The sequence below is a fragment of the Atractosteus spatula genome, chromosome 14 (genome assembly GCF_055471065.1).
Source record: "Atractosteus spatula isolate fAtrSpa1 chromosome 14, fAtrSpa1.hap1, whole genome shotgun sequence".
NCBI lineage: Eukaryota > Metazoa > Chordata > Actinopteri > Semionotiformes > Lepisosteidae > Atractosteus > Atractosteus spatula.
In genome coordinates this window covers 8154105-8181095 of record NC_142719.1, presented here as the reverse complement: position 1 = coordinate 8181095, position 26991 = coordinate 8154105, and the positions used below count along the sequence as shown (strand labels likewise).

The following is a 26991-nucleotide window of genomic DNA, read 5'->3' as shown; positions in this document are numbered from 1 at the left end:
TCAGCCTCCACGTACGCGTTAGCAATGGTACTGCACTTACGCGCCTCAGCTGGCTGTGCAGCTCAACTACGAATGTAATAAGCTCCACTGTTTTAGGTTACATAAGGACCACCGTTATGGCACTACGTAGCAAAACTAGTCATAGAGATCCAATAATATTTAAAAGGTGGGGGGTGTACAACAGACTGTTGTTTCTGGTGGGGGGGATTTAAAATTGGGCGCGGGAGCGGCTCTAAAAAATGGTCCTGCTCGGAATCTCTTTTCTTGTGCTGCTCGGGCACTCTTCCTGAATTTAAACAACGGGCAACCAACAGGCGTAAACGAGGTAAAATCTGTGGTGAGCACACACAAAAAAAAGATATAATTGGTGACCCTTCCTGCATATGTAAGGTTTTTTTTTTCCTCATGGTGCGAAATAATCGCAGTGCTCTACCTAGCTACCATCAGTAGTTGTGCTAAAGTTTGTCTGGAGCCGAAGTTGGCAGGAGAGCCTACGTCTGACGCATGCGCGGATGAATGCACCGTCCAGCTCCAAGTAAGAGTTAAAGAGAAACGAGGTGAGTTTCCTTACAATTCAAATATTATCTTCCAATTCGGAATAAACGGCGCAACAAAACGCCGACCCTCCAAAGAAAGGCTTTGTTTTACAGTTTGCACCTAGTTTGAATTTCGCCTGCGCCGTGTGAAGCCCGCAATCTTTTTAATAATAAAGGCAAGTTTGCCTAGAAGAAATTTAAAAGCAATGCATTCCCGTAATTGCAAATATTGCGCAGAAAGAAAGGGTGCGTTTATTGGGGGAGGCTGGTGGTTACGACGTTCATCTAAAAATATTTTTTTCCGTTCTGGGAAGAAGAAACCTAGAAACTTTCTTTTATACGAATTGTGATTACTTCTATCTGAGCTGTACATTCCGTGACAAGGGGCGAAGTATAGAATGAACTTACGGAGGAAAAGCAATAGCAGAAAAAAATTAGGGCATGATCTCCTGTATCTGTTTGTTTTTTTGCCAGGCGTATGCACGTTTTGTTTCTTGTGAAGTAACAAATTATATTATTTACATAGTTTTAGCGTGTTTGGGGGCCTTTTCCTTTCCTCCGCCATTTTGTATCAAGTCTAACGCTAATAAATGGGCGCTTGCACATCACACTTTATTTATGACAGGAATAATTCTAGGGGGAAACTTGAAAATGAAATTAAACAACCGCGTCTCCACCGCTTTTTATTGTTTATCCGCCATTTTTCCAATATGTTGGAAAAGCAAGTACATGTTTTTTTTTTCCACGAAAGGCTCGGGCCGTGAACGAAATTGTGAATGTTATTTTTTAGAAATTAAAACTTTATTCTCGCCGTTACTTCTCGAAAACCACGCAGGGGCAAAGCATCTTTCGATTTCCTTTCCCCTCTCGTAAGCCGCCCGGGGTTCGAGAAAGAAATAAATCAAATATTCTTAAAACAAGTGAAAGCTGAACTTGTTGTTTTAATTTGTTTTTGTTCGGAAGTGCGACGCCACAGAAGCTGTAACTGACAAAGGCGCAGCACCTATGTGGTCGTTCTGCCGGATAAATAACCTTTTCTTCATTTTAAAGGTGAAATAATAACATTTTGTTGTTCCTTATTATTGCACCATAATTGGAGAAAGATAGCACTCGTCGCCCCCTACTGGGGCCTAAGTTCACGTCAGGTCTGGACTTGCTGGGATTGCATTGGTTACTCCCTGAAACTTTCCGCAGGTATTCGGAAAATCTTTTTCATTTTGTGAGGATCAGCGAGGAAAAAAAAATAATAAAACGGTTTCGTTGTGGCCCGGGCTACGATTGATAAGGTGTTGAGCACAAACCGATAAGCTTTTGAATCGATCATTAATTTTTGGGGAGGCTGGATGTGAATTTCGCCAATAAATTTAGTGTCCAACCTAACGTTTTCAAGATGGTTGAAAATAAAACAAAAACCCTGTTCGTACTTAAAATCTTCTTCAGTTCATGCCTGGCCTTCGTTTCTGTTTGTGTGTAACAGGTAATTCAGTGAAATAGGTCATTACGGACCGAAACTTTCGTTTAGATCAGTTCAGCGGTGTGTTTTCTGTGTATCCTGCCTTCGGACAAAAGTGTTTAAAGACCCATGTTTTAGACAGGGTCGGGCACGATTAAAAAATAATCGATTCTGCGTTACTTAATTCATATGTGGGGTTTTGGGAAAAAAAACGTTTAATTTGTTGCGTTATTAAAATATTGCCTGTTGGGTATGGAATAAAAAAAAATACCGTTGCTTATGTTAATTTACTTGTTTAAACATTTGCATACCTTCGCTTTATCAACATTTTTTACTAAACCTAAATATTTAGGTAATATTCTAAGATGTTTTTATTTAAAAAAAGTAAAATACAGTACAAACTCGCCAAACAAATGTATACGGCCTTAACATCTTTCTGGGCCCAAGTTTCAATTGACCACTTCACCTGAATTAGGAGGATTTTTTTGTATCAGATGTGAAAAGTATTAAGTAACATAAGTAGCGAAGTTCACATTTTCACATCACAATTTTCTCTGCTGTGCTGAGCGTTACAGATGGAGCAATAGGTATTATTACCTAGAAAGATCTGATCTTTTTCGTTCACAGCTCTTGATATGAGGGGTTAATACCCTACTGGGTATGTTTTTTTTTTTCTGGAAGCTTATCTTTATTAATTGCTCAGCAGACACAAGTATCCTGGCAGACTTGCAGTGTATACCAGATTTACTCTGTGTTGAGTACAGTAAAGTAAAAGGAATGACTAAAACAACAACATGGCCCACAGAAGCTGGAAGAGTAACGCGGGTGCCTTGCACACAGATTGAGGCAGTAGGATCTGCTGTACACAGCAGCTGACATCCGCGCTGTGATGTGAACACCCTGTCAGCATGCCGTTCGCTTTTACCGTGAGTATGAGCCGTAAGCAGATCGCCCAGCTGGAGAGTTGTGAAGCAGGAGTGTGGGAGAGAGATCACGCTGGAGCAGGTGCCTGAGCTGCTCCCAGTTCTGCGGGTGGTGCCCTGCCAGGCTCTGCCAGGAAAGGTGCAATGTGAAGGGGTGGTTTTGAGCCAGTCTTGGTGCTTTGGGCCAGTAAGAGAGAAGACGAGAGTTCTGGATGGCGCAGAGTGTGACAGGAGTGAGACAGGAGGTCAGGCGAGAGGGCGAGCCCGGGCTGGGAGCAGTGGTTTGCACTGCTGCTCTGTAGCGCCGGGGCCCTGGATTCTATTCTGGACCTGGAGCGCTATCTGTGTGGAGTTTGCATGTTCTCCCTGTGTTCACATGGGTTTCCCTGGCTGCTTTAGTTTCCTCCTGCAGTCCAAAGACATGCTATACTGGTAGACTGACTGAATTTTGGGAAAATTGGCCCTGGTGTGTGCCTGTCTGTGTGGGCCCGGCGATGGACTGGTGTCCCATCCAGGGTGTATGCTGCCCTTGCACCCATTGCTTACCGGGATAGGCTCCGGCTGTCCCTGCAGCACTGTGTTGGATAAAGTGGTTAGTGAAAGGATGTATGGGTGGGTTCTGCAAATGTTCTTCCTTAAAGAAAAATTTTAAAAGTGCATGTGTGTGCTTACTGCCAGATTGAAAGACGATTAGGACCTGTAATAGATCATATTAAAATATCAGATCTGTTTAAAAATAAAACAGTCGTGTATTTTGCTGTATATGTTCAGAAGGTACTGTGCAATACAATAACGTGATACTGCAGCTTATTGTCCAAATACTTTTGGCTTTCCTAAAAGTGGGAGTGGGGCAATACTGTTATATGTAGTGAAACAGTCAAATGATGTTCTGAAGTACAGTGATGAACAGTTGAGAGATGTTGGGAGAGAGGTAAATAAGCAGTTATTTTGTGTTGGGGTGCACCAAATGATGAATTCTTCACTTTGGCACTCGGCAACAAACACAAGAAAACTTGGGAAGTAATGAAGACTCGTGCAAGACATGTCCCTCAATTTTAGTGTTGCACCAACATACTGGACTGAAACAAGTTCAAACCACGGTTGTCTGCTTTCCTGGTAGAACTTCACTTGGGAAGCAGTGCAGTCTTGACCTCCGCACCTTTAACTGTGACTGCCTGAGGCCACGGACTCTTGTACTCTGTTCTTTCTGCTCTTCCCTGAACCCGTTGCCCTTCTGAGAACTGTGCCGTTATCCTCTTCTTGATGGGCAGATTCATCCTCAATTTTAAGCCACTGGCTCCCTATCGTGTTCTTGTCAATTGTAACCTTCCATAAAAACTCACTGTTGGTGGACTATAATATTGATGTCAATGTTTGAATTTTAAATATCTGCGTTGGTGCCTATTTTGGGGAAAAAACCCATTCATTGCTTGATATCACTGTTGATCTTGTGCTGGACCTTTGTTCTTCTGCTCCTTGTGGAATGACTGTAGGCTGCTTTGACATTGTGCTCCAGCTGTATGGATGGTTACTGTCCAGTTGCTAAATTGTTCTGTAATAACAGATCTTCATCATCTAGCCTAGAATGAGTGAGATCTGGTTTGATTCGTTGACACTTTTTCTTTGCTACAATTCCCTGGTCTTCATCTCGGCTGCTGCAGTGAGCAGATTCTTGTTTTCTGCCTCGTGCAGGTGGCACAGAGCACCCTGCAAGATGACGGACACCCCGCCCATAGAGACGCCCACCTCCGGGGGTGACTTCGACATGATGAGCGCCCTGGACTGGAAGGACGGTATCGCTACACTGCCGGAGAGCAACATTCGGGTACGAACGTGGTGCACACCGCCTTGATTTCACTTGTCTGGATGGGCCTGGCAGTGCAGACTTGTGTTTTCAGCGCGTGGAACTTTTTGTTTGAGTCTGTATTTGAAACGGCTTTGTTGATCTGTTTGGTTTGTCGATGTCCGGTGTTGATAGCTATATACATCCCTACCAGTCTGCAGTTTTGTTTTCCTCTTGTGGCCCGCAGTTCCGAATGAATGAGTTTGGAACGTTGGAGATCGTCACTGACCTGGAGATGCAAGCTGTTCAGGGTGCTGCCTTGGCAACAGAACCTCAAAATCCCTCCCTTGCCAATAGCCCCACCCCTCCACCAGAGGCTGCCACGGAGACCATGACATCAGCAGAGCCTGAAGGTATAAAAGCAGCTTCCTGATTTTGGACACTGATGCTTCCTTTACACCAGCCTCTATGAGCACCTCATGATGGTCTCCAGCTGAGGTGCAACTGGATGTGTCAACCTACAGTATGTTTGTTTCCTTCAATCCAGGTAGTGCTAAACCAGCAAGGAGTAGCCCTGCATCTATGATCAGACAGTATTCTAAAACACTGGCTTTTTAATAATTGATTAAATTTGATTAGGACAGATGCAGTTATGGTCCGAGTAAGGTTATGAGTAAGTAGTATTTGTTGTCTCGAAGTCCAGAGCAATGTTTTGCATTGGATTAAAAGAGATGTATCCACAAGCACGCTTCTTTGCAATGTAATAAGGTCACATTCTGAATCGTGGGAAATTTAATCTATTTTGTGATGTGAATCGGAGGTTTTACAGGTTACTGTGTACGTTTTACTCATCAATGTCGATACTTTCTAACCCTGATGGATTAAAATACCATTGCAGTTCCCGTTTAAATCCAGTATCAAGTCTCATGACTCCAGGTGCTAAAGCTGTGGGGCCACCAGGATGTTCAGATTCCGTTAACTGACCGCTTTCCCTGTCGTTCCCCAGGTGCGGAGCTGCTGTCCCAGGCTCTGGAGGAGGCCCCGAGCGTGGAGGTGGTCAGCTGTGGCTACTGTGGAATCTCTGGGAGCCAGGACAGCTTCATCCAGGGCAAGTTCTGCAGCCCTGCCTGCGCACAGCCCTCCAGCTGCAGGTACAGAGCACTAGTTCTGCAACAAGATTCATGCGATATACCCAGCATCTATTATCCAATCTGGTTGGTTCCCAAATAACCCCAGTTCCCATTTTAACTCTGCAGATGGCTTAAAAATGTTAATTTCAAGATTATTTTTTCACCTTTTCATTTTCAGTATGCGTTTACTAGTTGCCATTCTGCAATATGAGTGTTTCCTGACCATCTGAGCTGGTTAAGGTTTATGCAGATTTTCCTAAAGCTTCTTTGTTGGAGAATTTTATTTTTTTCTAACGAGGAGCATCAACTTTCACGCTTCTAATAAGGGTAGACAAAATGATCCTTCTTATCCAAACCTCTCCATTAGGCCAGACTGAAGAATTCCAGCCTGAAGCGCCAGAGAATGTTTAAATTTCAAATAAGTGACGTTTAATCACATCAAAGTAAAGATGTTAAAGGAAACTCCCAGGGTTATAAGACAAGAATGCTCAGCATGTGACACTCGAGACTACTTGCAAAGAAAGCAAGGAGACAGATTTTATTTCTGATTACAAGGTTCCCGGTACAAAACGTGTGAAGGTATTACTGTACCTCCAAGCTCTTTTAATATAGCTCGAAGTGACAGAAGTAGAACCAGGAATTGATCATTTTGTGTTGGTTTGCATGTGAGGAAAGAGAGTATATGGTTGTGTCCCCCGGATGCTTGGATGTCCTCCTTGTAGACTGCCCTTTCTAAGGAGTGTGCTCGGTGCTGTTGTTGCAGGGCCAGCCCTGTGGAGCAGAGAGACAGAGGCGGGGCCAGCGGTAACCCAGGCAACGAGAGCGACAGGCTGGGAAAGCGTGTGAGGAGGAAGAGGAAGCTGTACATGGACTCGGGTGACGAAGACGAAGAGAACCCCGAGGAGGAGGAGGTTTTAGAATCTTGCTGCTATCAGCTCTGTCCCTCACCTGTACTCTTGACTGCAAAACACTGAGGATTCCTCTTTGATACCCCTCTCACCTCCAATTCATTTTCTAGATCTGAAGCTCCAGAAGATGTTTTGTTTTTGCCTTGATGCTGAAATAAGGCGCTCTCCATCATAACCGTCCACGTTAAATTTGAGAAAGCTACAACATATTGAGTAACTATGGTCTAAGGAAATGTTTCTTTGTGAAGCTCCAGAAGGGAAGATATTAACCGAAGGTCTTATAAATATGTACTTCTCTTGGATTGGACACCACAAATCATTTTCTCATTTAGATGACATTTTTTTTGCAGTTTGGAGTAAAAAGAAAAAAAACTTAACAGTCGAAAGAGCGGTTTAAAAATGAACATTTTTTCAGCAGTTTTCTTCTTGCTGACCAAAATGGAGAAGAAAGACTGCCGTTAGATTTTTGGTTTCTTCTGTTGACTGCTTCATTCATTTGATACATTTTAGGAAGTTTTACGAATGTTTTTTTTTATTTGTAGGAAAAGTCCAAGGCGGGCAAAGGGAGGAGAGCTGCCAAGCAGGCCAGGCAAGGTAAAGAGCTGTGTTGTGGAGAAACGTTCTCTGAGAGATGGGGCCGTCCTGTGTGGGCGTACCTCCATGTCAGGATGCACAGCTCTTGACATTTCATGGCATCACCTAGCTGGCAGCTGACAATTATTAACCCTTGCCCAACGTTGGAGCAGAGCAGAAAGTTCTTAAACTGTTTTTTAAAAGCAGTTACCCTCTCGTATCGTATAGAGTGCGGTTGTCACTAGAACATTGCGTTCTGTGCAGTTTCTGTATCGGCATGTGCAGAGGCAAGAGATAAGGATGAAGATAGTTTGTTTTGACTGTTACTGCTTACTTGTCACCATCATTTCAAGTCTGGATGTGTCATACCATGCAGTGCTGGTTCCATTTGCAGGCACTGGGTAATAAAAGATGACAATTGTTCAGCCAGTATTCACCGATTTCCTATGTACTGCTGTGTATAAGTCTAGTTTTTCTGTTTCCTTCTTTATGCAGAAAAATAATGCTATAATACTGATCTCCTGAAAGGAGAATGCAAAATGTAGGCCTTTAGCTTTATGGAACTCTGAAGAGATGTTAATGTAAAGAAATGCCTGACAATGACTCGGTTTAGTTACGATTGGCAATTGTGGTAGATTAGGCACTACAGAACTTCATCTTTGCTCCTTATATGTAGTTTACCTTCGATGGTTATGATTGTGTTTTTGAAGATTCTGATCAATGTAAATTAAAGTTTGCAAAATGACAAGTCTGGCGTCTTCCCACCCAAATTAAGCCATATCAGTAATATTTGTCATACCGGTAGAAAGCACTAATGGAGGTTTTGAGTAATTTGTTGATGCTCACAGCACATATTGTAACTCCTGATTGTTTAAGGTATCTTAAGACTTTTACACAGCAGTGTATGATTGCATGAACTGTTGTTATGAGAGTAGTAATAAGGGGAAAGGAAGTGTATTGCATTCGTGCCAGATGAAATTCTGTTTTTGACTGCACTGTGAAAAGAGAGCTGGTGGGTGTGGTATTTTTTTTTAAAGTTTGCGTCAGTTGTGTTCATATTGGTTCTTCCACAGTAATGACCCAGCCAGCAAAGAAGAAAGTGTGGAGTTGGCACACGTACCTGGAAGAGGAGAAGGCTATAGCCGCCCCAGTCAAGCTCTTCAAAGAGGTTGGTGCCCCCTCAGGCCTGTCCTCCTCATTCCTATCTGGAGGAAGGTGGAGACAGATGTCTTTGTCTTTAAACAGTCTCTCCCCCAGAGACCTGCAAGTATGATGCAATAGGCCAGTTTGGTTGGGCGTTGTTGGAGGTCAGTGAGCTACACTTGAGCAGTTTGTGGGTGGCCAACTGATTCTGATGAAAAGGACAGTTTGCTCGGTCACTTTTCTCATCTCTCATGAAGCTAATTTTTTATGTTGATTAGTGTCTTTAAGATCAAAGATGTTGACAGGCAGATTTAAAGAAAATACTGGGAATACGAATGAGGTGAATTTACAGAGAAGCCAAAGGCTTCTAGAGAATGCCTGTCTCTCTGATCCTGTGTTTATGAAATTCTGTTGGCAGATATTGCCTTGCTCAACGTGTTGACCTATCAGCTGCTTGCTGGTCTTCTGGGCCCCAGCTGCACTCGCCCTGCCTCAGCCAGACCGGATCCTCATTGGCTGTCCCTGACCTCTTGACCCCACGTGTCTGTTTTTCAGCACCAGTCATTTCCTCAGAGTCGGAACGGCTTCAAAGTGGGCATGAAGCTGGAGGGCCTGGACCCCTGCCACCCGTCCCTGTTCTGTGTGCTCACCGTGGCAGAGGTGAGTGGGACGAGCTCGGGCAAAGCGCTGAGTGTTAAACAGGGCGAGGCCTTTCGTCTGCCCCTGTTGTCCTGTGTGCCAGTCAAATTGTGCATCATCATCATCATGAGCGCACTATGGGAGCTCACTGTGGTGCCTCTCAGCAGTAGGAATTGTTTTTCGCTTGTGCTTTATTTTACCCATCAAAACTATCTAAAGGCACTTTTCTTGTTCTCCTATTGTACTTAGGCACTGTGAAAGAGTAATATATACTGAAATATCCACAAAAAATAATTATAAATAGTACCTGACTGGTTTAAAAGACTAGCAAATCTTGACATTAATGGTGCAGCGTTTAATATTCACTAAGAGTGTTGATTATATCATACATGCTGTCGTGGGTCAGAGTGGCTTATGTCTGTGAAACACTTTTCTCTTGTGCTTGCAGGTCCAGGGTTACAGGATACGACTGCACTTCGATGGTTACCCCGAGTGCTATGACTTCTGGGTCAATGCAGACGCCTGGGACATTAAGCCAGCTGGCTGGTGTGAGAAGACGGGGCATAAACTGCTGCTCCCCAAAGGTGAGTGTTTCTCCCACCATGAGAAAGATGAGAAGCTGCAAGAGGCCATTCTGTCAGTCTGGCCCATTTGGTAATTAGTAGCTAATTGTTCCAAGGATCTCATCCAGCTGTTTCTTGAAAGAAGCCAGGGTATCGGCTTCAACAACATGGCTAGGTAGCTTGTTCCATCCCCCCACAACCCTTAAAGAAGTGCCCCCTTTTCTAAGTTTTAAATGCAATTCCACAGAGTTTCCACTTGTGCTTCACTTTCACACCCTCTTCGAATCTTATCTGCAGAATTAAAAAGGTTCAGTTACTTTAGTCTGCCTATGTAAGAAAACAAGGAGCAATTACACGGAGTACATCAGTACTTTATTTGCCTATTCTAGTTTCTCTAAGCACGGTGAGGTAGTGATAATTCTTTGCGAAGTTTTCTGACTGGCTGAGCTTCGGTGCAGGGTGCAAAGACGGAGAGTTCAACTGGAGCACCTATGTGAAGAACTGCAGAGGACAGATCGCTCCTAAACACCTCTTCAAGAGTCTCAACACTGTGAGTAGGAGCTTGACTATTCACGAGAAGCTGTTTCACATCTCCTGGCTCTTATTTCTTATATTTTATTATTTGATTTTGTCCCAACATTTGGATTTCTAGCCAGCAGACTGTCAGTACCATTTTTCTTTAGAAAGATTTCGACTGTTGAAAACTTCCCGTCTTTCAGTCGTTGAGCAGTCATCAGTGAACGCTCGTACCCCTTTAAGAATATGCTCCAGAGCAGTGGCTTCATGCTGGAGGTTTAATTTTCTGCACTTTCCTTCACTTTTAAAAGGGTGTCCATTGTCGTAGTCCTCCTGGACTGGCAGGAATTGGAACAACGCCTCCTTGCCTTTAGCTGAGGCCATTTGACTTCTTCCCTTCGGACGTGGGCGTCATAACTGTGCGAATCTTCCCCGTTCCCCTCAGTCTGTCACCCCGTCTGGGTTCCGCCCGGGGATGAAACTGGAGGCAGTGGACAGGAAGAACCCCTCTCTGATCTGCGTGGCCACCATCGCTGCCGTGGTTGACAACCGCCTGCTCATCCACTTCGACAACTGGGACGACAGCTACGACTACTGGTGAGAGGGCCGAGGCCTGCCGCCGCCGCCGCCACGGCGGGCTCGCGCCCTGCTTTCCACCTCCACCCGCTGCCTGTCGCCCCCCCGGCCAATTCTTAAAACATTCTAGTAATCGGCAGCCTTTACGTCCGCCCTGCCAGGGGAAGCACGGCCCCCTTTTCGTTAATGACGAAGGCCACGGGACTTCGGAGCTGATGACCGAGCGCTGTTGGTCTCTTCCAGGTGTGACTCCAGCAGTCCTTACATTCATCCCGTGGGTTACTGCCAGGAGCAGGGACTGACCCTGACGGCCCCAGCAGGTGAGTTCATCTCCCACCGCCCCGCCTAATCCTGTACTTTGCTCTGTTGGACAATCTGTTGGGCAGATTGTGGACTCCTTTGCTGCCATGAGCAAAAATCTGTGATGAATTCTAGGGGCTCTTTAAGTGAGGCAATGATGGGAAATTATATCCAGTCCCTGAAGAAGTATTTCATACTTGGAATGTAATAAACCACTATTAATTTGTACCACTTCTAGTCCAGTATAGGTTTTTGTTGTCTGTCTTGAGTAACTAAATTGGTTACCAGTTGATAAGATATTGAAAGCAGTGGTCACCTGGTATTGGGCTGACCTTTGACCTCTGCTGTTGTGGCGGTCTCTTCAGTGGAGGGCGTAGGCAACCTTGTGTGGTCTGAGTTTATGGTACAGACACTCTGGGTGTCCGGCTCTCTTTCAGAATACAAACATCCGAGGAGCTTCTCTTGGGAGAAATATCTAGAGGAGACGGGATCCCAAGCTGCCCCCGCCAGGGCCTTTAAACAGGTAGGGACAGTCTGCAGCACATTTTTACCCCTAATAACCCTGCCAGCTGGAGGGGCACACGGCTAAAATCCCAGCACTGTACTGGGAGGAGAGGCCCTGCTCCCACAGACCCCCAGCAATCCCGCCTTATCAGAGCTGCAAACCGGGATACCATACTGACTCCAGCCATTTTGGCATAATATTCATTCTGTCTCCCTCTCGGCTGAGGCCTGTGCTTCTCTGGCTTTGTGTCCCTAGCATGTCTCCTGCAGGTAATCAGTGGTGCAATGTTGTCTATCCCCCCCACCAGAGACCCTCTCACGGGTTCCAGGTGAACATGAAGCTGGAAGCCGTGGACAAGAGGAACCCTATGCTGATCAGAGTGGCCACCATCATGGACACTGAGGACCACAGGGTGAAGGTAGGGCCAGACAGCCATGCTGTATGTCACACAGCCTGTGCAACTGTGATGCATGCTCTGAGTGTGTCCAGTTGGTATCAGCAAGTGCCTCAAATAATCCATTCTTTCAATAACAGGACCCTAACATACTAGGAGCAGTTTCCCTCAAGCACAGGAATGATCCTGTCTCCTCAAGTGTGTGTGGCACAAATATCAGCCTTGGGTATAAATATATACATCAGACCCTGTGTGACACTGATGCACAGTTTGTTGCTTCTGTTTTGTGCCAGGTGCTGTGTCCAGTGTCAGGGGGTCGTGTTTTATTTGTTTGCTGGGGAGTCTGTAATGCAGCTTCATTGTTAGTTTTACAGTCAGTCAAATACTTTTGACGGAGCACGTTCTCAGGGTGAGGACCAGCGCAAAATAGTTTCAGTGCAAGCTACGGTTGCAGTAACATTTGCACTAGTGACAGTAGTTCAGCCTCTGTCATTGGCACTTCTGTTCTGAGAACAGTGGGGAAGCAGAGTTACAGCCTCGACTGCAAGTACAGTTGAGCAAAGGTCTGTCCAGGCTCAGGATCACATTCCCAGGCTGCACATCAGACGTTTAGTCTCTCTTTTTTTCCTTCTCCCACTCTGGCAGATCCATTTTGACTGCTGGAGTAAGGACTATGATTACTGGGTGGACGCAGACAGCTCCGACATTCACCCCATGGGCTGGTGTCAGAAGACCGGGCACCCCCTGCAGAACCCCCTGGGTAAGGTCCGGCAAATTCCCTTCGCGCTGATCTTCTTTGCCATTAGTTTCCTCCCATGTGCCATTTGTGAGATTTACTGCTGACTCAAGGTTTGCACGTGAAGGAATATACCGAATCACTTTACCTTGTTTATTAGGTAGATGCCAACAGGGTAGGACAGTTAAGGTTTTGTGCATCCTTCTGTGGCAGGTCTTTCACACTAGAAGAACTTGCTGTCAGGTGTCTCTGTACCTCTATACACAGGATCAGTACCAGCATTATTGCGAATACGAGACTGGAGGTGCTGTCACACGTTCTGGCAGAGACGGAGTACACGGACCACTCTGTTCCTCCCTGGAAGGGAGATTCCAGACCTGCCGCGTTACTGGCCAGTGGCTGACCTTGATGGCCCCCAGGGGGCGCTCTGGTCAGCTGTGTTCGTAACTCGCGGCTCTGCCTCCGTGTTTCAGGACTGTCCGACTCCACGGCGCTCCCAGGGCAGGGCTGCCCCACTCCGGGGTGCAACGGCGTGGGCCACATCCGGGGACCCCGGTACGGCACGCACTACACGTGAGTTCCCCCCTGACCCTGTTCTGGCAGAGCCCTGCGATGCTCGGAGACTGCCCCTCGCCTTTGAGAAAGCTAATTGGAGAGGAACAGCCTGTGTTTTAATGCCATTCCTGCTGTGCTGGGGGAAACTGGATTCACGCGACCAGCCCAGTCGCAGATAGCCTTCACTGCCATTACAGCCTGGTGCAAAACCGAGACGGGACACGCTGGGGGGGTTTCTGGGCTCTGTCACTGTATATTTATGCTACATATGCTTTACGCTGCCTCTTTCAGGATATAGTAATTAAAGCCATGAAAAGACCACTGAGAATGATTTTGGGGGAAAAAAATAAATGGAAAAATATTTAACAAGCATCAGTTTAATAATGCATCAGCCAACCCTTTGCATCTGTCAGAGATGCAAGGGTAGGTAGCGACAGGCTGCTGCTTTATTTCTGCCCCATGCCCACACCCCAGCAGACCGAGCTGGAGGTCCTGGAGGCTGTGGCGGTGCGCTCACGGTGCTGTTGGTGTCCCGACAGATCGGTCAGCTGCCCCTACTCCGAGATCAACCTGAATAAGGAAGGGCTCCTGCCTGACCGGCTGAGCGGAGAGAGGACGGTGGCGCTGGCTGGGCCGCACAAGGGCAAGCGCACCGAGACGCCGACGCCCACCTCCACCACCCCCGACCTGCCCGAGCTGCAGGACGACTCCCCCCACTCCAGGTCAGTGGGGCAGTGCGCCTCTTCCCTGTGGCGTTTGGCAACGTCTGAGCCCCTCTAGTGTTTTTAAAGTGACTTACTCAGCATTTAAGCTCAATTGTGTGTCACGCTCCGCTGTAAAATTTTAAAATGAGCAGCCGCAGAGAGGCAATGAGAGGAGCACAACACAAAGCACCAAAGGGAGGAGCCACAAACACGGAAGCACCTGGTACCATCTGGTAACTATCTTGTTCTCAGTGTTGGCAGGAAGTCTTGGAGCGGCGACAGCGAGCGGTCGGGGCGCAGCAGTGTCCAGAGCCTGTCGGAGCCTATGCACAGCAGTGAGGAGAGGATAGGGGGCGCTGCTGAGCACTGCGACAGTGGCAACAACGCCAAAAAGTAATTGAACGCCGTACTCCACGGGACAAAAAAATGGCAGTTCTTTCTCGAAATTTCAGAAAACATAAGAAAAGTGAGGAATATTTCCCTGACAAGAAAACCCTTTGATCTTATGGAAATTACTTTTCTTCTCGTCTCTTTCACTGTGAAATATCCGTTGCCTTATTTTTTTAACCGTGCCTGTCTCTTATTGAAGTCGTGACGCATTCTTTCCAGAGAATAATCAGAGTTTTATAATCTTTTGTTTTTCTCCAGGTCTGAACAAATTCCCAAATGTTTAAAGCTTCATTTTGTCAAACAGGAAATTGGAGATGGAAAAGGTACAAGACTCGATACTTAACTCATTGTTTTTTTGATCTGCCATACCAAACAGAAATGTGCCAAACTGCCTAATTGTTTCTCTTGTTGTGCTGTAGGTTGCTTTACAAATCCATGTGTTTATCTTTTTTCCCTACAAAGTTTGAGTCAAACATGTATAGAGGGAGGTGCTTATGCATTCAGTATGTTAGTGTCGGAACAGCATGGTCGTGTTGTTCTGTAATGACACTGCTGTGTCTGTGTTCAGTGTATATTTAACCATGGCAGTGCGGTGTAGGTTTACAGTGTACAGCGGGCTGCAGTCATACCCAGACTACACGTCTCTTTAAATTATCACCTTAAGAGCTAAGAAAAGCTGTTATACTTCAGTGCAGTTGGATGTAGCTGGAATGAAAACTTGCTCCTAGTAGGTGAGCATCCCTGTTGCACAGCAGTGTTGCTGTGTTAGTGTTCCCTTAATGCTCTATAGCAGTAATATTCCTATACTGGTACACAGTCTCATGGAGAGCAAGTTGGGGTATGCGAAAAGACAAATTCTTAAAACAAGAAATTGTATATGGCCAATAAAGTGATCTGATCTCTTGCGATTGAGGTTTGATGGTTTACTTGCCACTGTGCATTCAGTGCTGTGTTGTGGGGGGATACTCTACAATGACTGTGCTCTCTTCCTCCCCTCCCCAGAGTCCCCCGTGAGTCTGCAGCAGGCTCTCCACGACTCGGTGTTCACCCCTTCCTGCTCCACCAGCCCCACACAGCGCATCCAGATGTGCTGGGAGAAGCACTGCAAGCTGCTGCCAGAGGTGTTGGGCCTCTCTGCCAAAAAAGTGGCCAAGTGGACCACTGAGGAGGTAACTGGACCCCGGAAGACTTGTTACTGCCCATTGGGGAGCTCTGACAAAGAGCCGAACCCACTTAACTCTCCCGGAAATGCCTGGACTGTGTTTCTCAATATAGTTCTTGCAATCAATCTTTCCTTAGAGATGATCTCAATTAATTACCTGTAATTACCTGCTGTTCATCTAGGCTCATTACTGAATTGAGTTGCTGGTGGTCCACTGTGCAATTGTTTTGTAGTTTTAGTCACATTACATGAGACTGGGCAGCTAGCTTTAAGCGAGGCTACAAGTGCATTACATTATTGCGAAAAGCCTGATTGGCTGCCTAGTCTCCCAACTCTAGCAGTCACCTCGTCGCAGAATGGCTGCTTGGGAGCCAGCCCCCTGTTACTACACAAGTTGAGAGGTATAAATTGAGGTCTGTTTTGATCCTTAAGCATTGTCATCGTGTGTCTGTGTAGACAGCAGGGGTGCTGTGCTGCATTTGCCACTGGCCACACAGCAGGGCTGATGTTTTCATCCCAGAAAGGGCAGAATTAACCTAATTCTAGGAGGTCTGTGCTTTCTACTTCCTGTCAAGGGATTAGGGACTAAATGACTAATAGCTGGGTTTGCTGCTATGCTCCCTTCTTAAATTAGGTCGCCAGCTTCGTCAGAGGCTTGCCGGGCTGCAAAGATCATGCTGCTGTTTTCAGGAGTGAGGTAAGGGTGTTTTTCCTTTTGGTGTTTTCTTTTTCTCATTTAAATTTCTCTTGCTGTTCTGTAGCCTTAGCCATAACTCACAAATACCTAAACAGAGGACTGGGTAACCAGGTATTAAACATTTTCACTTCAGCCTTTTTGTCTTGCTACTAAATCCCACATTATAACATGTAGTCTGTCTGTCTGTCTTGTGTAGTTCCTGCATAGTTATAAGAATCTCTTCTGGCCATTTCCTGGAAGGATCATAAATATGTAACGTGATTCATCTGATGGTCATTGAGTCTAATAGCTAATCATGTTCTACCAAGTCTGTTTGCCCTGGCTGCTGTTTTGATCTTGAAGTAACGGTTGGGTCAAACATCAGACTTTTGAACAGCCTTGTCAGGTTGATGGTCATCAAACCTGAAGAACTTAATTTCACTCAACTTGCACATGTATCACTTACTTCTAATCTGGCTGACGGTTTTATCCAAAGTGATTTACTATTGCACCCATTTATTCCTCTTGTTATTTTTACTGGCGAGTCCCTCACTCAGAGATATTACAGCCTCATCATCCTTTGGGATTCGAACCTGCAACCTTCCAGCTGTAGGTCCAGAACCCTCACCACTGCTGCTGTTCTGGGAGTACTGTGGCTACTCTTCTTTCTGAGCCCTGTCCAGAAATGTCTTGTTTTTTTAGTTCTGGAGTCTTACCCTAAAGCTGGATGCTTCAATTGTTAGAACCTTGTAAATTAGTTTGACTTTTTCCTTTTATTCTGTAAATAAACATGCCATCAGCCTTTTTGGGGGAGCTCAGTACAGTAAATGCTTGTGCCTGGCAAGTGTCTGCTGAACAGAGAGGCTGATCTGAAGCCAGCCCTGTCCTCTTGTCTGGCAGCAAATAGATGGAGAGGCCTTCCTGCTGCTCACCCAGGCGGACATTGTCAAGATCCTGAGCATCAAGCTGGGCCCGGCCCTGAAGATCTACAACTCCATCCTCATGTTCAAGAGTGCTGACGAGGAGTGAGGCTGTGCAGGGGAGCGCGCGGCACTGGAGAGCCTCAGCCGTCTGCACTCCTGTTCATGGAGAACAGTCTTCCGGTGCCTGCTCGTCTGGGCGTGCAACTCATTCTCCTTGATCGAGTCTCCCGATTTAAGACCGCTGTTCCACAAGCCAGGAACGGGGGCATGTAACTTTTATTTGGAGGGAATGTGTTTTTTTTTTTATTTATTTCGTCTTCTTGTTTGTACTTCCAATGCTTTATTGGAGGATATCTTTTTTTTTGTTTGTTTGTTTGTTTTGAATGTCACAGAGTGAATGTTTTTAGAGAATCAATCCTCACAGATTTCTGGTCTACAGTGCAGCAGTTTGGAGGGTCTTTGCTGGCTGACCCTTGACCTCTCATGCTCTCGGTAGCGGCAACAGGAAGTGGATTAGGAAAAGCCACTGTGATGCAGGACATCATTTGCAACTGACAAAAAAACCTATCCACTCAAGCATGCTGGGGTCGATCAGTTCACACCTAGGCAGATTTGTCATTTACATTTATTTTTTAAATTCCCTAAAAAAAATAGCTTTCCCAGTGATCTGCAGGGAAATCTTTCCCGTGAACTCTCCAGAACTATTTTGTAAGAGGAAAAGCTCTCTCTAGATTTTTAACTTGTAGCTTTTCCTGCATGAATTTTGATTTTAGTGTACCTTAAGGACATAACTGGTGCTGAGAGCACTTTGTTGAGCACATGGTGCTTGGGGGGTTGTTCTCCAATTCATTAAAAAAGTCATTAAAAATCATAGAAGCCACAAGAAAATAAGTTGTTTTGATGCCTGTAGGAAAAAGGATGAGCTATGAGGTGAGGAACTATGAACTGCTTCAGTATGCTGCAGGTTTGGACTCCACCAGTAGATGGCGCCCTTGAATTGACAGACGGTCAGTGGTCAGGGATGGTGGTGGAAAGGAGGTTGGATCATGGGAGAAACTGTGGAGGTGGATACAGAATTTTGTGAATTGTTTTTCATCAGGTTTTGTTTCAAAGCATATTTGAACTGGATTTAACACCAGCCATTCCTGTGATGCTGTCTCTCCAATGAAATGTTTTTTTAACTACAAATGAAAATTTGTAAAATTCAAGAAGAACACACCTCGTTTATCTATTTACTTGGAAAGAGTGTTTCCCTATAGTGTTTTAGGGAGCACCACTGGCCACTTCTGTAAAACACCCACTTTTTTCCTATAGGAGTTTCTTGACCTCTGAGGTACCTGCACCTAGTATGTGATAATACTGAGGTTAGTCACCAAGTAAACAAAAAAAACTGTTTTGACACTTTAATGTGACTTAACTTCCAGAGCTCCTCCAGTCACCTCTGTAAGCACAGCCATAAGAGAAAAACTGCTGTGTACTCAAGAGCTAGAAGGAGCCACGAGCTTTCAGACTCCTATGTGATTGCAAAAAATAAAGAATCTTGTTGTTTTCTGCCTTGGTTTAAGCAGCTGACCAAAGGAACAGTAGATGATGGGTTTTCTAATGGTCAGATCTTTCCAAGGGAATTAAATACCTCCAATATCAAAACTTGAATGTTATTAACTAAACCTTCTTTGCTATGGGTCTGGACTTATCGTTGGTCATAGGAAGGCTGTGGATGATTTCGGTGTCAAAGGGGTAAAAGGATAACTAGGGTGATGGGGATAGAGTCCACAGAAAAACTGGAAAACTACCAATAGTTGCATGACAATGCAAAAGTGTTTACATATGGCTAAATTTACATAGAAGACATTGGCTCTTTGTTTTTCTTTTATTTGACTGCTATGTCTGGTTTATATGGCTAGAACTGTAACTGTATAGAAACCCCATGAACTACATTGACCCTTGAAAGAAACATTTCTGCACAGTTTCAGCTCGGGTGAGAGAAATATAAATGCCTTTTCACAAACTAAAGGAATCCAGTCTTGGACAAGGAAAGGTTAGAATAACCCTGTTTTTTTATTTTAAAAAAGGCAAGGGGAGTTTAAATTATTCATACCACTTTACAAATTCCCAAAATGGGTCAAGGCCTGGACTTTGCGAATGTTTTAAAACGAGTTCTTCTACGGTATTGTTAAATAATACTATTTGGTGCTTAGCTGTTGAATTTAAATGTGAGACGCTGTGTAACATGATGGTTATTTATGTGTGTTATTTAAGATATTTCCTATTAGGTGAGAATACCTCCTCGTGATGTAGCAATTTATGCAGGAACATCCAAGGGAATGTCTTCATAGCTCTGTTGGGGAAATGTACACGTGTCCGAACAAATTAAACCCCTTTACCCTTTCCACCCTGTACAGGGGTTTGTCTCAGCCTTTTTCTTCCAAGCCTTGGTAAGGTCTCATGAGGGCTTATTTTAACAGACTGGGTTATCCAGAAGTTTGGAGATCCTGTCTGCCTAGGCTGAACATGTTTTCTAATGTATCCCAGGCCCACAGAACCTGAAATGGATAAAGGTTATGTGCTATAAGTGCCACTGAGATCCACAGCCCAGAAGACCTACAGCTGAGGGATCAGGCGAAGCTGGGCTTCTGTACCCTGTTTAAACCACCGGCCAAGGCTCTGTAAGAGCAAAGATCGAAACCAGAACAAATTCTGATTTCAACACATCTGCTCCACATTTAAAACTGCACGACTGCTTATGTAATGAGAGGGAAAACCAAATGAGTATAGGACTGGTCTTAAAACGGGCACTTGCAATATTCTCATAATATGTTGACTTCTATTTTTTTTTTAAATGTCTAACCACTTTTACCTGGAAAACAAGCACAGAGGTGGAATTGTTTGTTAAAACAGAACAGTTTTAAGAAAGTGTCATTAATTATCATTTAAATAAGTTGGAGAAATAAGTCATTTTTTTTAGGTCTTAATGAGTTGCTAATTGAAAATGACATGAAAGGTGAGAACTTTAGCTGCATTAGTCAATCAAAGAAATGTTAGTGGTAATGTTGCCCCCCCTACCTGGAGAGAATTCCTTTTTTTCTTGCAGCGCCGCCCGGACCCAAGCATCTGTTCAAAGTCATTCTGTTCTTATGATATAAGTTTGGTACTTACCACAGATTTTCTCTGTGTGCCTTCCAAAGTTGTTTTCTATAAGCTAACGTCCACTGCTGCTAATATCCGTCAGGCTGCTGCCCGAACAGTGGGGACTTTCTCCATTTACAGTGGTTACTGCTGCTTAATTAGCTGTTTATGTTATGTATGCATCTTAATTTCAAATTAAGTCACTGGAAAAGCTACAGTTTTTAGAAATTTGAAAAAGGTTTATTTTTGGGATGGTGCGGAAGTGTTTTCTGAAAAATATTTGGTCTGCAGGTCTTAAGGCACCACAGCCGAGTTATTTAACAGGTGCAGATGTGCACATTATTCACATCCTGATTATACACATTATTCACTCTGACATACCGTGAACTAATATTATTAAGGTATTTAAACTTTTCTAAAACTGATCAAAGACTCCCAGATCCTTGTTTAAATGGTTACTCTCCTTAATCGATAGGGAGAAAAAATATTCGTGTCAGCCGAATCTTGCGCCTGTGAAGTTTCTATTATATTTTATTTAATCGAATTAATTGGATAAAACAGTCATTTACAAAAGGTACGGGAAGGTAAAATTGTAAATGAGTCCAGCATAACAGGTGTTAGTACTGGCCACTATTTCTTTAAACGTTTAATAAACCAAATGAGGCACCTGAGCCGTCCTAGATAGATGGTGCTCCTAAGGGGTGTTAACGTTTGTTTGTACTTATTAAAAAAATCTCCATCTATTGGCGAATATCTACGTAAGCTGAAAAACAGTCATATTAATTTAGACTACATGACCGACTTATCTTACAAACGCGTTTTACAACGTTTAAAGAGATTACAATTCAAATCTAATATATTCTGACAACAATAGGCAAAAAAAAGATTTTTAAAGAAATCAGTAAGGCCTTTCTTTACCTTTTCCATCAAAGGAGATGAAAAATATTCTGCAAACCGAAGAGAACTAGTTGTTCTGCTGTTTTTAAATTTGATTCGATTTTAAGCGGCGTGACGAATGTTTGTATCGGTTGCTAGAGTTCGGACGTTCTGACGTTGCGTCGAAGCGATGATTAACTCTAGAACCATCTGACGAAGGGTGATCATTCAGAACGCTGAGATTCATTTGAAAGATTACAGGATTTTTATCCCGGAAATCGCCTGGAGCTGTAGTTAAACCTGAACACGGGAACTGCATCTTTACCCAAAGTGGTGCGGGAGAATGGAACAAGCTACGTCGCCACAGCCCTGAAGCTCAGAACCTCAGATCGGTTAGATGTTTGGGGGGAAAAGAAATGAGGATAGGCCAAAATGCCTCATCTCGTTTATATGCACTCTTTTGATCCTGAAGATTCCCAAACATTTTTTTTCCCCATTCGTGTTTCGCTGAAGACTCATTTGGGTTTCAGCTATAGCGGTATAGCAGCAATGATTTAAGTCACATCTTGCATTTAAGAAGCCTACTGCACATGCATAATTTCTAAAACCGAAGATTCATGGCTCAGCACAATACTGTGATGGCGAACCGACTCTATTTTGTTTGGAGGTTTAAATGGTGAATGTGGCTAAAACAATCAGTGAATACAGTTGACACCGATTACAGGACTATATGCGACGTGTATATGGTATCGTGTATAATATATACTGTATATTACTTTATTATTTGATTTCTCGGATGTTTATTTTGTATCCCAGTAGCTGTTTTATAAGGGAGAGTTACAAAAAAAAAACAATACCCACAAACATAACATCAAATATTAAATATAACGTTACATAAAACAGATCAAGCCACACTCAGTCATACTGAGTCATACATACCCACAACTTACTTGTACGTTTAGTTCTTCCACAATCAATGCGAGCTCTTATAATTGCACAATAACCCCTTCATGTTTGCACATAACCACAAATAGCGCTTACTCATAAACCAAACCCCCTTTATTGTGAGCTCATTCATTGAGTAGTTTGATTGAATGAGGGCGAAAGGAATTAGTCTGTTAATTTAGACATTTGTTTGAAGGCATCAGTGGGAGAAATCAGAGGAGAGAGATACTAACAGCCAGTCTGAAAGCTCTGCTCAACTGGCTATAACTATATTGATTTATATAGCATACTATTTAGTATAGCGTAAATAAATGTATATATATAAGTATTAACATTCTTCACCTGCACCAAGGTTATTCGGTACTTGTTACAGTTGAGATTAATTGTCGGAATATTCTGTTTTCAGGGATTTTGAAATGGTCATTCGTCCTGGTAAATAATACTCAATATGTTCTAGAGAGACGATGTTTTACCATGGTCCTGAGTGACGCCTGTGAATTTGGATTTTTTCCCCCAGCGAAGTTCTTTTTAATCACAGGCTAATTCGTTTCTTTGTTTTATTTTTCGGATTTCATTTTTTTTCTAATCTACGGTTAATTAAAAATATCTTAAAAAGCAGAGGGAGATATCGACCCCTCTTTGCGTTTCGGGAGCTGAATCTCCGCAGAAATGGGAAAAAACTTATGAAGGATCTGATACGTCGTCATCCCTGTGTCCGCTAGCCACAAACTTGATCGTAGGTTACGATTTGTCTAAGCAGAAATAAGGGAGGACATTTTTAATAAATCGTGGAGAGGCTGCGTGAAGTTAAGAATTTTTTTTGTGAACAGTGAGTGAAGTAGGCTAACTTTTAAACGAGAGACGGAGTACAAAAATAGGAAAAACAGAAAAAAAACTTTTGACGATTAAGAAGATCTCTTAGAGGCACCCGTTCGCAGGCTAATGATGAGAGCTCAACTGGAAAGAAAGCCAGCAGACACTTCATCCAAGGACCAGGGTAGGGAATGACTGTTTTTCAAGATACAAGGTGAACTCACTCGTGAACACCTGTACAGACTAACACGTCCCGTCTAATGTTCGCCATCTAGTGGCCACTATGAAGATCTACAACTGTCTTTGTAAACGCCTTGATATTGTCTACCGGCTCTGTTAAATTGCCCCCTTACAAACAACACAATGAAACCCGGCATAATTTCTTCACCACTGCTTTTAAGAAACAGACATTTAAGAAGTCGCAGGAGCGATTGTTTTCTCAAGCGAGGCCAACCGTAAAGTATACAGCATGCAAACATTCCCTTTGAAAAAAGACCCGTCTTCGAACATTCAAACTCAGTTCTGATTCATTTTCCCGATTAAAATAACCGGAACGTGTTGGAATCGAACGTGTTTGGTTAAGATTTCGCTTTTTAAGCACAGACCTCTAAGTTTCCTTTAGGCACGGCGTGACGTCCCGTGTTTAGGTGACTTCATTAAAAAAACAGGGGAGAATAGAAGCGCCTAGAGTTAGAGAAACAAACTTGAATCATGTTCGAAAAGTCCGATTGCCTGAGAGACGCAATGCCAAAACCAATCCCATTCACTCATCTGGTTGTTAGAGCTGTTTGTGAGAGGATCACCTAAGGCTATCCCACTGCTTCTTACCTTATCTCACGGGGAGGGGAATCCTGGGAGAATGAGCACAGGCCCGGGACTGGAGAGGAGCAGCGCGTAGCTTCTCCGTCCACAACACTGTACAGACTACAGGAAGAAAATACAGGGACAAATTAGACCATTTTTAAATACTTTCGAATTGTTTTTTTAAATAGGTGTTATTCCGATATCCAAATACAAAACTGGGGCTAATTCGACGTTTAAAGAATGTGAAACAGTATCTTACCATGCTAAGCCGTCACACTGTAACAAATAAAAAGAAAAGCAACATCTTTCAACCTCATTCCCAGAGGGATATTGACAGTCTGCTCCACCAGCACCAACAGTCAGGATCTTCATGCTTCAGCAAGGTCTCCGGGCCTGGAAGCTGCTTGTTCCAGGAAAGAGGAGTCGAATCCAGGAGTGCATCTCGGAAGCACAGGGGAGCAGGCAGGAGCACACTCTGGACTGGACTCCAGGACACACACACGGGCAATTATAGAGACACTACTTAACCTCGCCAGTGCGTCTCTGGGAGGTGGGAGGCACCTGAAACACCCATGTACAAATGCAGGAGAACATGCAAACTCCACGCAGAAGGTATGCCAGCTCTGAATCAAACTTGTCACAGGAAATGCTTTACCCATGTTGGTGAACTAGAATACCATCCGGTGTTGGAAATTCAGCAGTGGTCATAAATGGGGATAGGATTTTTAGTTTATTACAGAACTAAAATAAAATGTTAAGCACCATTACTTGACTGAGAAACTGGTACAGGGATTGAGGCCACAGTGCGTCTCACATGGTGGAGCTATTGACTTCTTGGTTTTGGGGAAATGAGGAGAGCAGGGGACAAGATATATGCTGTCACAGCCAGCCCCATTGCAGTGTCCTGATAGAGGTCTTTCCTGCTTGTAACCAGAATGCCGGAGATGTGCTGCTGATGACTGATTAACACTTGTGACACAGACACACGATGCCCAGCAGGCTGTAATCCTCGTTCGGAAAGAAAGGTATTTTTTGTAATGGAATACAGAAGAATGTAAGAGGGCTCCCTACTTCATGCACTAGGGAGTGAAAGATAAGTTTGGCAGAAGCTCAGATTTGTTGGAGTGATTTATTTCCAAGGAATGAATTAATACACCCTAGCTTGGAAGGCTGATACCAGACGTCAATACAAAAATAAGTTCCTCGTTTCGTTTCCAAGCCTGCACAATTGACCTTTGACACATTAAAATATTGTAGGGGCCACAATAGGAAGAATTATCAAAAAAAGCCCTTCCACATTAAAATGAGCAGTTCCGACAGACAAATTACATACAGGACGCAGCTCCAAGAAGTAAAAATAGAGTAAAGACAAGCACAGTGTCCCTGTAAGCTGTGTGTACACTGCAGAATTTGATACCTATGAAAAAAAATTACACATGAAAAGCTATATGAGGAAATAGTACAATTATGTGATTCTTATTATGAGTCTAATGATTTTCACTTTGTACATTTTAAACTGAGACTATAACTGTCTTGAAAAAAAAAATACAAATCACCATAATGTATGATAAAGTAGGGTCAAAATACTGTAGGTGTGCACATTTAAAAAAAAAAGTGAATCTCAGTTTCACCCAGATTCAAATGCAATAGCACCACAGTACCTTTTATTCCCACAGCTATTACCCTGCTTAATTTGGACAATTGATTGTAAACTTTATTTATATAGCAACAAGTAAGGGTTTATTCCATGCTGTGAGGAGAAGAAAAGAGGCACAACGTTTCGGCTGTGGAGCCTTCTTTGGGTGTGTCTTTCCTTCTCCTTATAGCAGGGAATAAACCCCTACTTGTTCCTCTGCAGCCTACCCATGCTGACACAGCTCCCTACTTGGACTTTATTTATCTATTCTTTCTCTTCATACATACAGTATATGTCTTGTTTGCTAATGGGTTCATGTTGTGTTAAATGTGTTGTATGTTGTGTTGCAGTGTGTCTTATGCACACCTCTCATCTGGGACAATAAAGCAAGTCCAGCTGATACTTCAGTGCGAAATCGGGACGTTTCTACCGTGTGGGGGGGCTCCATTGTTTTTAATGCTTTAAAAGAACTATTATTGCTCTGTCGTCGCCCCCCCAACAACAATCGATGAGCTCACTGGCATATAACCCAGTCCAGTTCGTACCCGATCTACTGGGCTCGGGGAGAACATTCAGGTGAGCATTCTCTGGGATGGCGGGTCGTTTTTTTTTCTGAATACGCAAAAGGTTTGCGCTCCCTATCTACCGCCCATTGCTCGGTAGAATTCACATGCGGTACCGTCTGTACCTACAGTACGGCTGGTGTGTACGGTAGGTGATGCGGTACGGGTTTAGAGAGAAGGGAACTTTCGACTGAGCGCAGACAGGCTTCTCTTTGCCCTCTTGGACTGGCTTGGGGCCAAGGCTCCGAGCGCAGCTGGTAGTGCCAGGAAATTATACCAACAAAGGCGGCGGTGCCCCGGGGCCGGGACAGTGCTCACTAGAACAACAAACACCCCTGAAACACAGCTGCCTGCTGTGGATAACCAGCGCCCAGGAAGCAATGGGAGGGTGAGGACGCCTTTAAATGAGAGAGAAGCGAGTCTGGAGAAGCGAGGGAAAAAAAAACTATTTTTGTCATGACGTCGCTATCGCTGTGTTTTTTTTTTAGTATGCATTCTGCTATATAGTTTTCATAGCGCTTAATTATAGCGTTGAACTATAGGTTTTATTAAAAAAAATCTTTAGCGTTTCGGAGAAGTTTGGCTTTAAAAGGGCAGAGAGTCTGGTTAATCCTCACGGATTCAGCGAGCATGGATATATTAGTATGTCGGCATACCGGGCGCGGGGATTAGAGAAAGGATGAGTAAGGAAAATTAAAGAAGGACGGAAAGATGAAGCAAGTGAAGGTTTGCGTGTTTCAAAGAACTAGCGCCGCAGGGGCAACGCGTCTTCTAACCGGCGCCCTGTGAGGAGCTGAATGATGAGCCACGTAAATTCAGACTGGTGCGATACTCCTGTAGGTCTCTCTCTCGCCCCCTGGGGAACGTCCAGTACACCCCAAAACAAACTCAACGCCGTGGCTGCATTTCCCTCTTTCTTTTTTTGTTATGAGTCTGTTGGTAGGATAGCTTAATCGAAACCAGGAAGACATGAACGCAGCGACACGCGTGTCCATCAACAACAAAAGAGAACATCTTCTACTCTGCCGAGCAGTGTTGTGACGTTGAATAATATCCCCGAGGACAGACTATCTGTAAATTATAAGTTTACTACTAAACTAGTTACAAAAGTACATTGGAATTTATTTGGAAACGAAACAG

General features: G+C 44.1%; 1 protein-coding gene across 2 annotated transcripts; it reads left to right on the top strand.

Annotated features, from left to right (window-relative positions):
- The first annotated feature begins 523 nt into the window (after window positions 1-523).
- Window positions 524-19473, top strand: l3mbtl1b (L3MBTL histone methyl-lysine binding protein 1b). Of its 2 annotated transcripts, none has more exons than XM_088933173.1 (22): window positions 524-557; window positions 4605-4737; window positions 4943-5108; window positions 5702-5846; window positions 6589-6736; window positions 7276-7327; window positions 8380-8474; window positions 9005-9109; window positions 9537-9672; window positions 10110-10201; window positions 10613-10764; window positions 10987-11063; window positions 11481-11566; window positions 11856-11966; window positions 12588-12702; window positions 13152-13251; window positions 13773-13955; window positions 14190-14330; window positions 14586-14650; window positions 15330-15496; window positions 16124-16186; window positions 17066-19473. In XM_088933173.1, the coding sequence occupies exons 2-22, from the start codon at window positions 4627-4629 to the stop codon at window positions 17192-17194; spliced, it is 2439 nt and encodes an 812-aa protein (XP_088789299.1). In that variant the 5' UTR covers window positions 524-557; window positions 4605-4626; the 3' UTR covers window positions 17195-19473. The 2 variants fall into 2 exon arrangements, with proteins under 2 accessions (XP_088789299.1, XP_088789300.1); XM_088933174.1 differs by lacking the exon at window positions 524-557 and adding an exon at window positions 2811-2915.
- The last annotated feature ends 7518 nt before the right edge of the window (window positions 19474-26991 follow it).